Source organism: Bactrocera neohumeralis, chromosome 6, assembly GCF_024586455.1.
Source record: "Bactrocera neohumeralis isolate Rockhampton chromosome 6, APGP_CSIRO_Bneo_wtdbg2-racon-allhic-juicebox.fasta_v2, whole genome shotgun sequence".
NCBI lineage: Eukaryota > Metazoa > Arthropoda > Insecta > Diptera > Tephritidae > Bactrocera > Bactrocera neohumeralis.
This window is the reverse complement of record NC_065923.1, coordinates 47872076-47887923: the sequence shown is the minus strand read 5'-3', so window position 1 is coordinate 47887923 and position 15848 is coordinate 47872076. Positions and strand designations below refer to the sequence as shown.

The 15848-nt window shown below is 34.4% G+C and overlaps 1 protein-coding gene across 3 annotated transcripts in view; it reads right to left on the bottom strand.

Moving 5' to 3' along the window:
- LOC126762572 (serine/threonine-protein kinase NLK2) overlaps positions 1 to 15848 on the bottom strand; it is a 293423-nt gene that overhangs the window by 6181 nt on the left and 271394 nt on the right. Inside the window, exons 4-8 of one of the 3 annotated variants that reach the window (XM_050479424.1) lie at positions 10970 to 11025; positions 6662 to 7253; positions 6390 to 6591; positions 5192 to 5285; positions 1768 to 2383 (exon numbers count right to left, since the gene is read on the bottom strand). In XM_050479424.1, coding sequence (XP_050335381.1) covers positions 2008 to 2383; positions 5192 to 5285; positions 6390 to 6591; positions 6662 to 7253; positions 10970 to 11025 — 1320 coding nt within the window. In that variant the 3' untranslated portion in view covers positions 1768 to 2007. The other 2 variants (XM_050479426.1, XM_050479425.1) reach the window with 2 other exon arrangements.

Genomic DNA, 15848 nt, shown 5'->3' with positions numbered 1-15848 from the left:
AAAGGCTTCTGGCTTCTGGCAAAATATCTATGCTTTTGATTTCATATTGATTTTATGACAAAGCATTACAAAATTTATGATTAGACAGATTTATACAGTTGAAACACCCATGCTATGTGACACCAAAATTACTACTACAGTATGTATAGAAATGATCAGCGTGACTAGCTGAGTGTATTTAGCAATGTCCGTCTGTCTGTATATACACAGTTTTGGAGATATTGATCTGAAATGTTTCTCTAGCGCTTTTCAACAAAAAAGCTGCTCATTTGTTGCAATCACCGATTTCGAAACACTATAGACGAGGTAGCTGCCATACAAACTGATCGATTAACATCAAGCTCTTGTATGTAAAACTTTTTTGTTTGAGAAGATATCTTCACCGCATTTGACACATATTATTGCCCAAGAAAATGTTACAATCTACATATCGTGACCTTAAATGCAAAATAACATAACATAATTTTTCATAAGATTACAGGCGAAGGAAAAATGTTATAATACATAGAAACCACTCATATTGAAACATTATTTGAGTTTTGGTTATAAAATGGTTATATATAGGTTATCAAACACTCATATTGAAACAAAATTTGAGTTTTGGTTATAAAATGGTTATATATTGGTTATTATATCCGACAGCGATTTTCGATTTTTTTTTATGATACGTTGTTTTTGTATTTTAAGTGACGATATAAATAAATTTTAAATTAAATATTTCTGCCGCTTTTCCAAATTTCTTACTACAACCATTTATAAACTTTATACAACCTAACTTCACTAACTGAATATTAACCTAGCATTAAAATAATTGTTTTAATATATCTACACATATATATATATGTACATTAAGAGCGTCCGTTTGAAAACGGGATATTTAATAAAAAATTTAGCGCTCAACAAAAACTCGGTTGCCCATAGAAATATTCCTTGAACAGTCATAAGCGCTTAAAAGTAGGTATCAGATGTGTTGTATTCAAGCAGTACGAGTACACCATGGCGTATGAGCAACACATAATTTACAATTCACTTGTATGAAGGCTCTGGTATTTGGTGTACAACTTGAAGTGCGTATAACTTTTAAATGGCTCTGTTTAAGGAAAAAACAATTAAGACCTTTTTTTGTAGAGCGGAAGATTTTGTAATAGTAAATTATTTTTCCAAAGTTGTAGGTTGTAAAAAATCAAGTAATTTACATGGGAAAAGAAACATGACTTAGGCAGCCTTCAAATTGCACAAAATGTGATCGGTTACATGGGATAATGCGCATTTGCAAAAAAAAAATCAAGAAGGCAAATAACGGACACTCGAATGTACATACGTACCTAAAGGTTGGTTAATCGCAATAATATTAAAAAAAAAATTAAAAAAAAAAAATAAAAAAAAATTAAAAAAATAAAAAAAAATAAAAAAAAAATTAAAAAAATTCGTTTACTAGTGCTAAGTCGTATTTATATTTTCTGTATTTTTCTGAAGGTAACTCACAACCTAAAAAACGTACCACATTTTCCGAAACAGCACCTACGCACACACAAACACACACACTATACCAAATATAATACATATATACAGAATACCTACATATACATACATATCATATATGCAATGCTGTATCAGTAACAGCAGTATGTTGCAAATTACACTGTCTAACAGGTTAAGAAAGGTCATGATAGCTTAAGTGGTTGCTAAATAATGGCAAACATATAAAATAAAGTAACAAAAAAAGTAGTGAAAAGAAATCAAATACGAATTAAATATTAAACAGACCTAATTCAGAGATTTCATTTGTTGTATGCAGACAGATAGTGGTTGAATAAATTTCTTGTTGTTGCTAATTTGCTGAGCTGCAACGCCGCTTCAAACAATACAATGTAAATAAAAATGTTGTTGTTGTGCTCGACGAGTTCATAGTTGCACTAGACGCGCTGTGTTGTCATTCAAGATGTTGCAATGGCATAAATGTCATTAAAACGCACAAACACGCACACACACACAACCGATTGGCAATCACGAGCCACTACCCGTGGACTCATCGGCAGAATCCGTTCCTTCATCTTCGCTCTGCCAGCACAAGGTCAGATTTAGCGTGAAATCGAATGAGTCCATCAGCGGAGACACGGGCTTCTTATGCGTTGGCGGTGTACTATAGTCGAATGAACTGAAGCTGGGCAATTTGATGCAGGACGGTGTGCTTGCATTGCTCGCAATGGGTGGTGGTGAGTCCGCTAACGATGACGGCGTATACATAATGGACTTAAGCGCCGCATCAAGATCAAGTTGCTGTTGTTGACGTCGATCGATCTCCAGCTGTTGCATGAGCGTTATGCCGATGGGATTTCGCTTGTTGCGCTCTTTCCGCAATTTCCTAACTTGCTCAACGTATCTATGTATTGTAGTTAAAAATGGTTTAGTTGTATGTGTGCACACAGCAATCGAATACACATTTATGTATATATATATATGTATATGTACACAAACAAACACACTCATTTGCATATGTATGTATTTTAGGTGTTAGAACGCGTCTAGTTCATTGACATTATTATCTTATTTTTTTACTGCGATTTTTTTTTGTTTTTGTAACTTAAAAGTTAAATATTTTTGACGAATTTTCGCCGCAATCAATGCACGCACGGTGTACGGCACAAGCACGGCTAGCTATGTGGCGAAATGGCTTATCGTTTTCGCATTGACTTCATGCATGACACGCGGCGTTGCATACTTTACGGCTGAGTGCATTGAGCTGAGTTGTGCGTGATTGCGTGCGATTGCTATCTCTATAGCGCTCAAAGTTAACTGTAATGTAATGCATGTGGGAGGAGTACATTTTAAATATGCGCTAAATACACTATACATATAACTGTATATATACATATATATATTGTATTTGTTTGCTATTGGCAAGCTTTTTTGTTGTTTTTCTTTTTCGTTTTTGTTTTAACAATTGTTTTTGCTTTTGTTGGCTGTGGTTTTCACTATATGACTTTTATTTTTATTTTTGTTGTTGTTGTTGTGGATTTTTAATTCATTCTACGATTTGCGGTTTTCGATTTAACTTCTCTCTGTCTCTCTCGCTCGCTATTTGCAGCTGCAACTGTATATGTAACTGTATAACGGCATCTGCTGCACCGAACAGCGTCTCTAACAGCAGCAACAGCAGCAGTGGTTGCAGTAGTGGTAGTAGCAGTAGCAGTAGTAGTAGTAGTAGATTATCTCATTCTCATTGGCTTAACGCAAATGTAATTAAATTCAATAAATTTATTTTTAATAAAACTTTTATTAATTAAAGAATTAATTTACTATGAATGAATTCGTTTGAAAGCATGATTAAATAACAAATCGGTTGCAAAAAAGGTAAAATCATTTCGGTTTGGTGAATGGATTGCTGTGGTTGTTGTTGTAGTAGTGGCAGTGACAGTGGCAGTGGCAGAGTTGTTAAAAATGAAATCAAATGAGCTGCGACTCTGTGAGAGACAACACACACAAAGGACACAGTGTAAAGGAAGAAAGTGGAACAAAGTTGTAACGGATATGGAGTGTGAGCAGAGAATGCATGAAGAATTTTGAGCAGAAATTTCGACTAAAGATCACAAGGTAAGTGGCTACACCAAAAATGCGCACGAAATTTTAATGAAGGTTACGAAGGAATGAAATAGTAGATTTTAGTAATTAAAAGTAAAAATAAATGGCAAAATTGTAATAATGAAACTCGTGTGTTAATAGTGCAGTGAAAAAATGGCACAAAGTGAGTAATGAGAGAGCCAAAAAGATGTAAAAAAATGAGAAATTAAAAAATAATATATGTATGTAACAGTGGAAAGCAGTAAAAATGGTAAAAAAAAAAAAATTAATTAAAAATTAATTTAAATATATTAAAAAAAATAAAAATTAAAAAAAAATAAAAAAAAAATAAAAAAAAAAAAAATAAAAAAAAAAAAAAAAAAAATAAAAATTAAAAAAAAATACGAAAAATAAAAAAATACAAAAATCAAAAGAATTTATAAAAAACAATTTAAAAAATTTAAATAAAATAATAAAAAAAAAATATTTTTTTTATCTAAATAATGTAAAATAAAAATGTTTCAAAATGTGAAAAAGTTAAAGAGTTTAAAAACATGAAAAATAGTAAAAAAAAAATAAAACAAATGCAAAAAACTAAACAATTTTAAATGCAAAAATGTGTTTCAAAATATGAAAGAGTTTACAAAAAAAAATTTTAAAAAATTTACAAAAATTAAAAAAAAAGTTGCAAAAATGTAAAAATTAAAATAAAAAAACGAAAGAATTTTAAATACGAAATTTTCCAAAATGTAAAAAAGTTATAAATATGAAACAATAAAAATGTAAAAATTCAAAAAATAGAATAAAACTGTTAAAATGTGAAGAAAAAATGTTTCAAAATATGAATAAGTTTACAAAAATTTAAAAAACAACAAAAATGTAAAAAAATAAAATAAAAAATTAAAAACTTTTTAACAAAAAATTTTCCAAAATTAGGAAAAGTTAAAAAAATATAAAACAATAAAATGTAAAAATTCAAAAAATATAATAAAATGGTTAAAATGTTAAAGTTTGAGTTTAAAACATGTAAAAAAAAGTAAAAATGTCAAAAATAAAACAAAACTGGAAGCTTCTAACAAAAAAATATTCTAAAATGTGAAAAAAGTTAAAAAGTAAAAAATAAAGAAATAAAAAATAAATAATATAATTTTTTTTCCGAAATTTCAGAAAATCAAATCAAAAAATAAACCAAAAATCCAACTTACGAGTGTATGCATGGCTAAATAAAAATAAAAATCATATTAAAAAAATGTGTACAAATGAAAAATGAAATCATAAAAAATTAATAAAAAGAAATTTGAAATAAAAATCATAAATAATAATGAAAAAAAATAAACAATTTTCGACATACAACTAAAAAAATATTTTGTAAAAAAGTTTTAGTTTAAATGTATAAAATATTGCAGTTTTCAAAATAAAATTCTATAAAAAAATATGTGAAATTCGAAAAATATTGTTACACCAAATCGTTCAGCAAAAACCAAAAAAGTTGCAAAGCAATGTGAGTGTTAAAGTAAATACCAAAAAGGATTGTTAAGGTTTTGCTTGTTAAATTTATATAATTTCAACTGGAGGTTATTTTTTCTATATTTCTGTTAGTTGCAAAATTATGGCGCGGAAATTCACTTACCTAGCAAAACTTTTGAAGGCCGCACTTTGCGGATTTATACAAAGTGGCACGCGTCCCGTTTGCAGTTGTTCCGCTATGAATTTGTGCATTTCCTCTGGAATAGACATAAGCGTGAGGTTAATAAGGAATACAATGTATGCTTAGAAAAATATTATAGTAATAAAAAAAATTAAACAATAATAAAAAAATAAAAAAAAAAAAAAATAAAAAAAAAAAAAAAAAAAAAAAAAAAAAAAAAATAAAATAAAATTACATTTAAAAAACGTATATCATATTATCGAAAAAAATTGAAATTGCAATAAAAATTATGAAATAAAAAAATTAAAATGAATAAAGCGAAAATTAATAAAAACAAAATATAATAAAATAAAATCATAATTATAAAAAAATGGTAATAAGGATATAAAAATAAAAAAAAATATAATGAAATAAAATAAAAAAAAATCATATAAGTACAAAATAAAATAAAATTAAATTAAGTAAAAAATTAGGTTTTCAATAAATACCCTTCACAGGTATCATTTCTGTTAGTAACTATGTGTTCCGTTTGTATGGAAGCTATATGCTATAGTTAACCGATCTGAACAATTTCTAAATATAAATATAACCAAATTTCGTGAATATATCTTGTCAAATATGAAATATCAAGCATTTATCGATCGTTAGTTTAAAAAAAAAAATTAAGTGATATTCGCCTAAATCGGCGGTTCCGACAAATTTCTAGCTTTATTGAAAGAATATGACGTACAATAATTTCAAACGATATTAAATACAGCGACTAGTTGTAATACGAGTATAACCATCTAAGAATTATCGTTACTTATCATTTATATAAGGAAAAGAGATGGCGAAAATTTTTATCTTGACTTTAAGCTTTACATTGTACGCTTTGCATGATACCTATGTATGTACATGCCATAAACGTCCGATCTGAACGATTTATTAGAAGAACATAAAAATTGGAAGTCTTGTAGACTCAGCTCGTAACACTGATCATTTATGCATATACTTTATAGGGTATCCGACGTCGCCAAACGTTTGTAAAATTGTTTGTATTATATAAAAAATTTCTCTTAAAAGCATTGCCTACATTTAGGCAGTATTTTTTTCAACTTCAAACACCAACAAACTGCTTTCGAATCCTTTTACTCTATTCCTTTTGAATGACAACTGCGCACTGCATTAAATTCAACGTTACCTTTAACTTGCTGCACCGATGTCAATTTACGCTCCCACAGATCATCGAATGGCTGACCAGCTGATGGCTCAAAATCGGGCGTGTATTGACGCATACCGGCCGAGGTAGTGAAACAGCATTTGCACATGCACGAGTGATAACGTAGACGGCCCTCATCTAGGTAGGGATGCGCCAGAGCATCCGTCACTGTGATGCGCTTATCCTGCAAGAAGAATACAAAAGATTGTTAAGAAGAATGCGAGACATATAGTATAATGCACATAAATACTTACCGGATCGAAGACAAGCATTTGACACAGCAGATGCACCGCCTCGTGCGTCGCATGCGAACTGAGCGTGTACAACGCCGAAAATGATGGCAGCTTGGGTGCGCGACGCAGCATATGTGAGCGGGCGCCATCGCAGGCGTGACGCATATCCTCCATGGATGGTGTGCCCAACAGCTCGGTGATCAGCTCCAGCTGTTGTACGGGATTCTGTGCCTGAAAGAGAATGCGACGACCGAGCAGTTCACCGAAAATGCAACCTACCGACCAAACATCCACCGCCGACGAGTAATGGCGTGCACCCATTAAAATTTCCGGTGCACGATAATATTGTGTGACGACCTCTTGTGTCATATGTTTGGCCTGATCGGGCTCCTCGACGCGCGCCAAACCGAAATCGCATATTTTCAGCACACAATTCGAATTGACCAGCAGATTGCCGGGCTTGATGTCACGATGGAGTATGCGCGCCGAATGCAGATACTTCAGACCGCGCAATATTTGGTAGAGGAACACTTTAATGTGATCGGCGGAGAGATGTTGTGGCGAGACGATTATCTTATGGAGATCTGACTGAAGAAGTTCGGTTATCACATATCTATATATTTGAAGTGAGGCGAAAAACAATACAAGCGACGAGTTGAGGAAAGCCGACGGGGGTGTGATTCAAAGAAAAATATTAAAAATTCTAAATATATACATACACACACATACAAAAAATATAAAATGTATGAAGAAAGTTTAAACTTTTGTACAATTAAAATGGCTGCTAGTGTTTGTGACTGTGTGTGTGTGTGAAACGACTGCGCCTTCAACGGCAATTGTTGACTTAGAAAACTTGCCGATTTAGGGCACTTACAATCGCCCATCAAGCTGTACAAATACAAAGTTCAGCAGCGAGTGCGCCGCACAATGAGTGCCAATAGGACAAACTTTTTCAATTAAATCGCATTGATTTCATCCATTTGCTTTGATGTTGACGCGCAGTATTGTTGTAGTACCAGCGCAACTTTTGGGCTGCCAACTTTCACAGCTTTCTACTTGAACACGCGCATTTGACTGCCTGCCTGCGACAGCGGCAACACAGCCTTGAACCGCCGGAAACCGCAGAATTACGACAAAAGTGGCTGTGGAAAATTTAATTTTCCCCCCCATTAGCATTTCGCACACACACACACACAAACAGAGAGAAAGCGAAGGCGCGATGCAGAGAGCCGCCAGTCAGCAGCAGCTTTGGCTTAATCTTCAATGAATTCTAATTAAATGGAATAAAAATGAGCCAGCGCATGCTAAAAGCATACATTTGCTCGAGTATTGTGCTAATTTCGCTGCAGTGTAAAACAACCGTTACAAAATACTCAAACAGTGTCAACGCGTGTGCAGGCATACGCCTGTTGCAACAACGTGCTTGCTTGTATGCAGCAGTGGCAGCAACTGGCATGTGGCGCTGGCATTGCAGTTTTGTTGCCCCTAAAAGCAGGCAACACCTTGCAACGCCACTGAGGTGAGTTCTGGCTTCGTGTGTCGCTGATTGATGGCTCGTTTGGCTGGGTTGGCTCGGCTGTGCCGGTCCGCCTTATTGCCTTAATACATTTCATACTCTTGCCGAGCGGAAAGGTGAAATATAACGTAAAGACAAAGATAAAACTCCTTAAAAAAAGATAAAAGTAAAGCTTGAATGCAGCCAAAGCTATGCCGTAAAACTTTTAATGGTGCACAATTTCATTTCGGCATAAAAGTTACAAACTCTGATTTTATGCACCTATTAAAATGCTCAAGATAAAGTTGCATCTATGAGTGATGCGCTCGGAGTGAAGAGAGTTTTATTTAAATTAAATTGAGTTGGATGCTTAAAAGGCATACTTAGTTGATTTCGAATGCGAAAAACGGCGCGGGGAGTTTTATTAAATATTATTATTTATTTATTAAGATTTAATATCTTAATAGTTAATATCTTATAGTTAAATTTATATTTTTTGAATATTTCTATCGACAGTTAAAAAAAATAATAGTTTTAATCAAAATAAAAATGCTTTAATGCCTATAAAATCAGTTTCAGTTTGTCAAAATTTCGCAAAAACAAGAAAATATATTAACTTCGGCTGCACCAAATCTATAATACCTTTAAAAACTGGTATAAAAACTTCTACATATTGATTTGGATCGGTCAGTTTGTTTGGCAGCTATATTTTATAGTCGACCGATATCGGTGGTTCCAGCAAATAAGCGGCTTCTTGGGAAGAAAAGTTCGTGTGCTATACTTCAGATCGATTTTAAGCAGTACCTTACATAACTTCACAAATTTCCACGAAAATTATACACAAATATATAAAGATTATAAAACGTTGCCTACATTTCGGCTGAATAAAACATGAGTTCTAGAGAAAAAAGTATTGCAGAAACCTGGAACAGAGCTAAATTCAAGCTATGTAGATTGATTAGATAGAAGGCCTTTAGAAGGCCCATTATGATACCAGCGGACTTAAAATCTCTTCACTCTATTGTCTCCTCTCTGAACCACTGCGTGTTGCTGTTGAAGTTCATGAGTACGAAAGGTTTTATCGGTGCAACTTCCAAGACGTCGTCCAGAAAGACACGACCGATGGTTGCGATTTTTTCCTATCGGTTCCCACTAGAGTCGGGTCTAAGTAACCGGAACCGGTCAACTGGGCACTATTCCTCGAATATACTTCAGAAATGTTTTCTGCCGCTACAATATTATTTTCCTATACAAAGGCGCTCCAGCGCATAGATTATAGTTTATAGTCTACACTTCTTCTACCTCCCGAAAAGTTTTTACAATAACCATTATATGGGCGTTACCAGTCTGTTGACACGTCTGCCAATTAGACAGCGGACTGTTAGAACTCCTACTTGAGTTCTTATTTACATATATCATTACTTTTAAACTTAAATAGTCATGTACCTGTGCCGCCCATATTCCATTCATGGATCGACTCCACCGAGGTTCAGTTATATTTTTAACACGTTCGTCGATTAAATATCTAAAAGTAGCCAGAGGTATATTAATTCCCTTTTCCCCGGAGTCCAATTATAGGGAATGAGAATGCCAGTTTTGGCTAGTTCATCTGCTCAACTCACCCCGATAAAGCTGAAGTTTTTTAAAAAGGGTACCTTAAACAGGTCTATTTGGACATGCTTGACCGTGCGAATTCCGATCACACATTCATGGAGTGCATTATAACTGCCGATGAGACATGAGTTGATTAGTTGGATAGGCAAACAAGTCAATAATCATCGGAATGGAGGGAAAAACGAGCCGAAACCAAAAGGAAAAACACGCCAAAGCCCCTCAAAAATCGTGGAGATGTTCATTGTTTTTTTGATATTCGGTTAACAAGGAATTATATTTAGCCGTATCGAGGTGTTTACGTCAGAACATCCGTCGAAAACGGCCGGGATTGTGGAAGAACTTGTGATTGTGTTTCAAAAACAAAAATGTAATGAATACAATCGTATTTACCAGATTTGGTAATTTTTTCTTGTTCTCTAAACTGAAATTGCCGTTCCGTGGAACCGTTTTCAGTCGATCGAAGAGGTAAAACAAAATTCGCTGAAGGAGCTGAAGGCCATCCGAAAAAGTGCTTATGAAAAGTGTTTTCAGAACTGAAAAAAGCGTTGACATAAGAGTATTACATCCGGTGGGGATTATTTTGAAGGCGACAAAATAAATATTGCTGCAGCATTAAACCACCCTAATGGCTTTAGGGCATGCTACCGTTGTCACAGACGTTAATCGGAGTTACAAAAATCTGGTAGAACTGATTATCGAGAGGTACTACTTTGTACATACATATGTACAGACTCATGTTTGAGTCATCACGTTAATTAACAATATAATGAGTACGAAGAAAACTAACTGTAATTGAAAATATTAAAATTATGGTACTTTCAAATAGTAGAATGAGTGGAGCCGCCACTTCGCTTGAAGCTGCGCCGCTGACTCAAGCGTTAAACTAGTTAGCCAACTTGCATTTCCGGTGCAAACGCGAATAATAAATACTGTGGTAGAAAACTGAATTGATGGCCCAGCTTTTATTTCTAATTTTATGCAATCTTTGTTTTGGTTTTTGTTCGCATAATTATGCAACTCTCTTCTGTGGCTCGATTTGTCTATTATTTACATTTGCGCAAGTTCAAAGAGATAGTTAAGCATTGGAGCTTACTGCTGCTCTTCTGCTTTCCCTTCATATTCTTTGTATTGTTAGTGTGTGTGTATGTATTTTTTGCGTGATTTTAGTCTTTTGTTGGTTGTTATTATTGTTTTTATTATTTTTTGTTTGAAAAGGATACATTTCTTGGAAGAAATCCAAATGAGGTGGTTGTAAAATGTCCAATGCTGAGAGTACCTGCAAATAGAAGAAGAAGACAAATCGTGTTATAATGAGTTCAGTTTAAGCAGAATTACAGAATTATAAAGTACAAAGTACAAAGGCGGAAATCATAATTAAAGATAATGTTTTATCGAGGCAAACAAAAAATTCTTACAAAATTAATTGTTTTGCAGAAATGTTTTTCATAATTAATTATGAACAGAAAGCAATAGCAAAGTAATGCATTTGTAGCAGACAAAATAGAGAGCGAGAACTCTTAGACTAAGAAATTAATCACAAAAAACAAGAAAAAACGTTAACTTCGGTTGCAGCTAGATACCCTTCGCAGGTGCATTTCTTTTAGTAACTATGTGTTCAGTTTGTATGGAAGCTACATATATGCTATAGTAATCCGATCTGAACATTTTTTGCGGAGATTATATTGTTGCCTTAAGCAGTAATATCCATGTCAAATTTCGTGAATATATCACGGCAAATGCGAAAGTTTTCCATACAAGCCCTTGATGCCGATCGTTCGGTTTGTATGGCAGCTATATGCTATAGTGAGCCGATCTGAACAATTTCTTTCGATATTACATTATTTCTATGAACAATAACTCATACCAAATTTTGTGAAGATATATCGTCAAATGAGGAAGTTTCCCATACAAGAACTTTATTCCGATCATCCAGTTTGTATGGCAGCTATATGCTATATTTAACCGATCTGAACAATTTCTTCGGAGATTACATTGTTGCTTTAGAAAATAATATATACTAAATTTCGTGAATATATCTTGTCAAATTTGAAAGTTTTCCATACAAGAACTTGATTCCGATCATCCAGTTTGTATGGCAGCTATATGTTATAGTGGCCAATATCGGCAGTTCTGACAAATGAGCAGCTTCTTGAAGGGAAAATGACGTTTACAAAATTTCAAAACGATATCTTAAAAACTGAGGGACTAGTTCGTATATATACAGACAGACGGACATGGCTAAATCGACTCAGCTCAACATACTGATCATTTATATATGTATATACTTTATAGGGTCACGACGCTTCCTTCTGGCTGCTACAAACTTCGTGACAAATTTAATATACTCTGTTCAGGGTATAATAAGCAAGTTTGTTGATTTTTCGTATTTTCCTGTTCTTCTCGTGTTTTATAAGAGGATGCCGAACGAATAAATAACAAAATAACGAACAACCTGAAAATCTACAACAGAAACCCAGCTAAAGACATTCAAATGACTCCAACCGATATTAGTGACAATTTTAGAGAGTTTAAACTTCCAAAAATGGCATTCAATAGTATGTTTACAGTTTCCTCCAATCTTAAAGGATAGGCGTATAAATTTGACCAATGAGATGTAATTTATCATATCGAACCACTGCAGCATATAACTGCCTCTCAAACTGACTGACGCCATATGGATAAACTATCTAAGAAGTCTCCGACGTATGGCCCTGTAAAGTATATATATTAATGATCAGCGTGGCGAGCTGAGTTAATTTTGCCACATACGTAGGTATTAAAGTGAATTAGAACCTCAGTTTTTGAGATATTGTTCTGAAATTTTGCACACATTTCTTTTTCTCCAAGAAGCTACACGTATGAACCACTTGCACAGCCGTATTGAACCACTATAACATGCTATAGATGTGCCATACAAACTGTTTGTGATGCACGACTCATCAGATCGATGTTTTGAGAGCTCAAAAATGCTGTTGCTTCAGTTAATGTGTGAGAGCTCGCATTATAGTGGTGAAGATTAATTCGTTTTCGGCGGTTGGTTTTCCTGATTTCTTGAAAGGCAACTGGCAAACAAATGGTTACGTAGCACTCAGTATTTACTAATCTGCGTTGTTGTAGTATTATGATTGCACGATGTTCAGTTTTTCCCACAAGCAGACAACCATTTGCTTGATGTGCTTCGTGTGCGCACAATTTTTGTTGGATTCGGCTTATCGACAACATCCATCCTTGTCAACTGCTGTTTACTTTCGGACTCATACCTATAATTCCACGATTCATCGCCTGTCACGTTGTCATAGACATGTTGGGAGGCATCGCTATTGTATTTTTTTAATATTTCTCAAGAGCAATCGACACTAGCTTTGTTTTGAGCGATGTGTGAGATCAAACGTGAACAATTTTTTTTACAGTCAAATGTCCATGCAATGTGGAATGTATGCTGGGCCCACTAGTGCTCATAGCATCAGTCTCACAATAGGTCACATGGCGATCATCCATATCAGCTTGCGCACAGCATCAAAAGTTTTCGGAACAACAACTGATTTTGAACGACTTTCCCGAAATTCGTCTTGGAGTGATCTACGACCTCGATTGGATTCATCATAACATCGGAAGACACTGGTCCTTAATGGAGTTTTCACCAAAAATTTAATTAAGTTTATTGAAGCACTATTGCTGGTTAATCCGCGTTGAAGGTTGCGAAAAATAATCGCTTGAAAATTTTCGCAATTTAATTGCATTTTTTTAGGAGATGAATATTTTAAGTCACTGTAAATAACACAAATAAGGCTTATGTGTCTAAACGTTCTGAATATTATAACAATACAAATTTTAAACTTTCTACATGCTATCTACACACAAAGTAACCGTTATAAAGGAATTTAAAAGTCGTTTTTATACATTTTGCAATAAGAAATGCAACAGCGAAGAGCATTACAAAGGCGCAGCCGAAGTTAACATTTCTTTCTTTTTAACAATATATTTCCAAACGGCGTTTGAATATCCGATTACTTAGAGCTTCTAAGAGAAAAACTGTCTAAAAATAAACAAAGGATAAAAAAAAAGGAAAAATTGACGATCACATGGAAGTCTTCAACGATCTCTCGACCGTCTTTGTAAACCGTAGGCTTGTGTTTTTGATCTGATGTAAGACTTTTTTTCCAACAAAAACAATTGCGCACGAAATTTGTTAAAGCCTCTTCCTTTAAATTAACCAATTTTCACTAATGCTGGCTTGTAATAATTGAATCCATTAAAAAAATAAAACTCAGCTTTATCGTGATAAGTCAATTGGCAAGAACACGTTTCATAGCCAAAATATCCACCAGTCGTTTCTTTTTTTGGAATGGACGTAGCGCAATTGGATATCTTGAAAGCCAGAATATCCTTCCAAATATCTTCCTTTTTGCTTCTACTGAATCGAATACTTTAAAAACAATTATTGGCATGTTTTCAACGATCTCCGACCGTCTGAACTATGTCAATGTCGTCGTATACTCGAAGGCTTGTGTTTTTGATAAGACCATAAATCTTTCGCAAGACCTTTCTCTCGAAAACTCGAAACGTCGACTCATCAGTTGTTGTCATTGTCCAAGCCTCTGCACCATATAGCAGGACGGGAACTGTGAGTGACTTATTGAGTTTGGTTTTTGTTTGTCGAGAAGACTTTCTTTTCAATTGCCATTCAGTCACGAAGTTAAAGCCTCTGTTGAGTAAATTAAGCAATTTTCATGAATCGTGTGGGCGTAGCCTTGCAAAATGCTTGTAATAATTGGAGGTCCACAAAATAATAAAACTCTAAGCACTGCTTATCGTAACAAATTGTATGGAGATCCGATATATGAATGTTATAAGTAATGTGTATGACTCAATTACTTCTTAAGTTTTTTTTTTCAAAAAAGAAAAGTAGTATTATATAATGCGAATTTGTGAGTAAAATATCAGAATGGTGCCATAATACGCTTAGTTTGTATTGCAACATAATTTGCGCCAACCAGATATTAAATTAAACATAAAAGATAAACATAATCGTTTGAAGTGCTTTTTTTTATTATTTTACTTTTATTTAAAATCAATAAAATCGAATTGGCAGCTTGACCTACTTTTGATGAGTTTAAAACCATTTCGGAGCAAAGGCTATATATTTGACATTAAGCGAAATAATAGTGACAAATGCTGCCAACAGCGCGCGAGAATTGAAATAGAGCTATGAATGAGATTAACAACGAAAAACGGAACACCATTTAACCCCGGAGCTAAGCAGCCAAAGATATCAACAAAGGAAATAAACATTAAATGCTCGTCAAGTTTTATAAACTTCGCGTCTGTAAATGTCAATAAAGTCGCAAACATTGCTTCAAGTTGCCGCGCATAATTGCTAGCAATCAACAACTGAGTCTGTTTGTGTATGTGTGTGTGTGTGTTTATGTGTCGCTGGTGGTGATGGTAGTTGGCAGTGGCCAAGAACCTTCCACTCGTTTTTGCCGTCGTCATAAAAATCACCCTTGAAGGCAGCTGGGTAGACAGGCGACAGCAATGTTGCAAGCGCGATGTTGCAAGGAATGCTCGACTGTGGCAATGTGGCTAAGGAAAACAATGACAAGCGCGCAAATGTAATGATTACAAAAACGGCAACAACAACAAAAAGAGTAGAGGGAAAAATCAAACAGATTTCGAGCGACTTTATTTGTTTTGTTGGTGTTGTTGGGCGCAATCGTTAATGGACAGGACCGGCAAAAGCAGGAAAGCAGCAACAACAACTAACTGAGTCACCAGCAACTAAGCAGCTGAGTGACTATAAATACGAATAGCTAACTAACTGCACACAAATACATACAAACAAACACACACACACATAAATGCGCACACATAAACATACAAATTTAGAGAAATATATTCTTTTTGTATTTTCAAGTGCTTAGCATTCGCCTGACAAAGTGACTGACTGACTGCTGGCGGGTGGATCAACGAACCAAACCGTACGTCCCACTCCGCCCGCTCAGCTCGGCTGCGAGCGTTTGCCAGTGATGAACGCTGATTTATTTCGCTCGAAGGCTGTGAGCGCGCAGACAAAACGATAGAGACATAAAAACAAAGCGA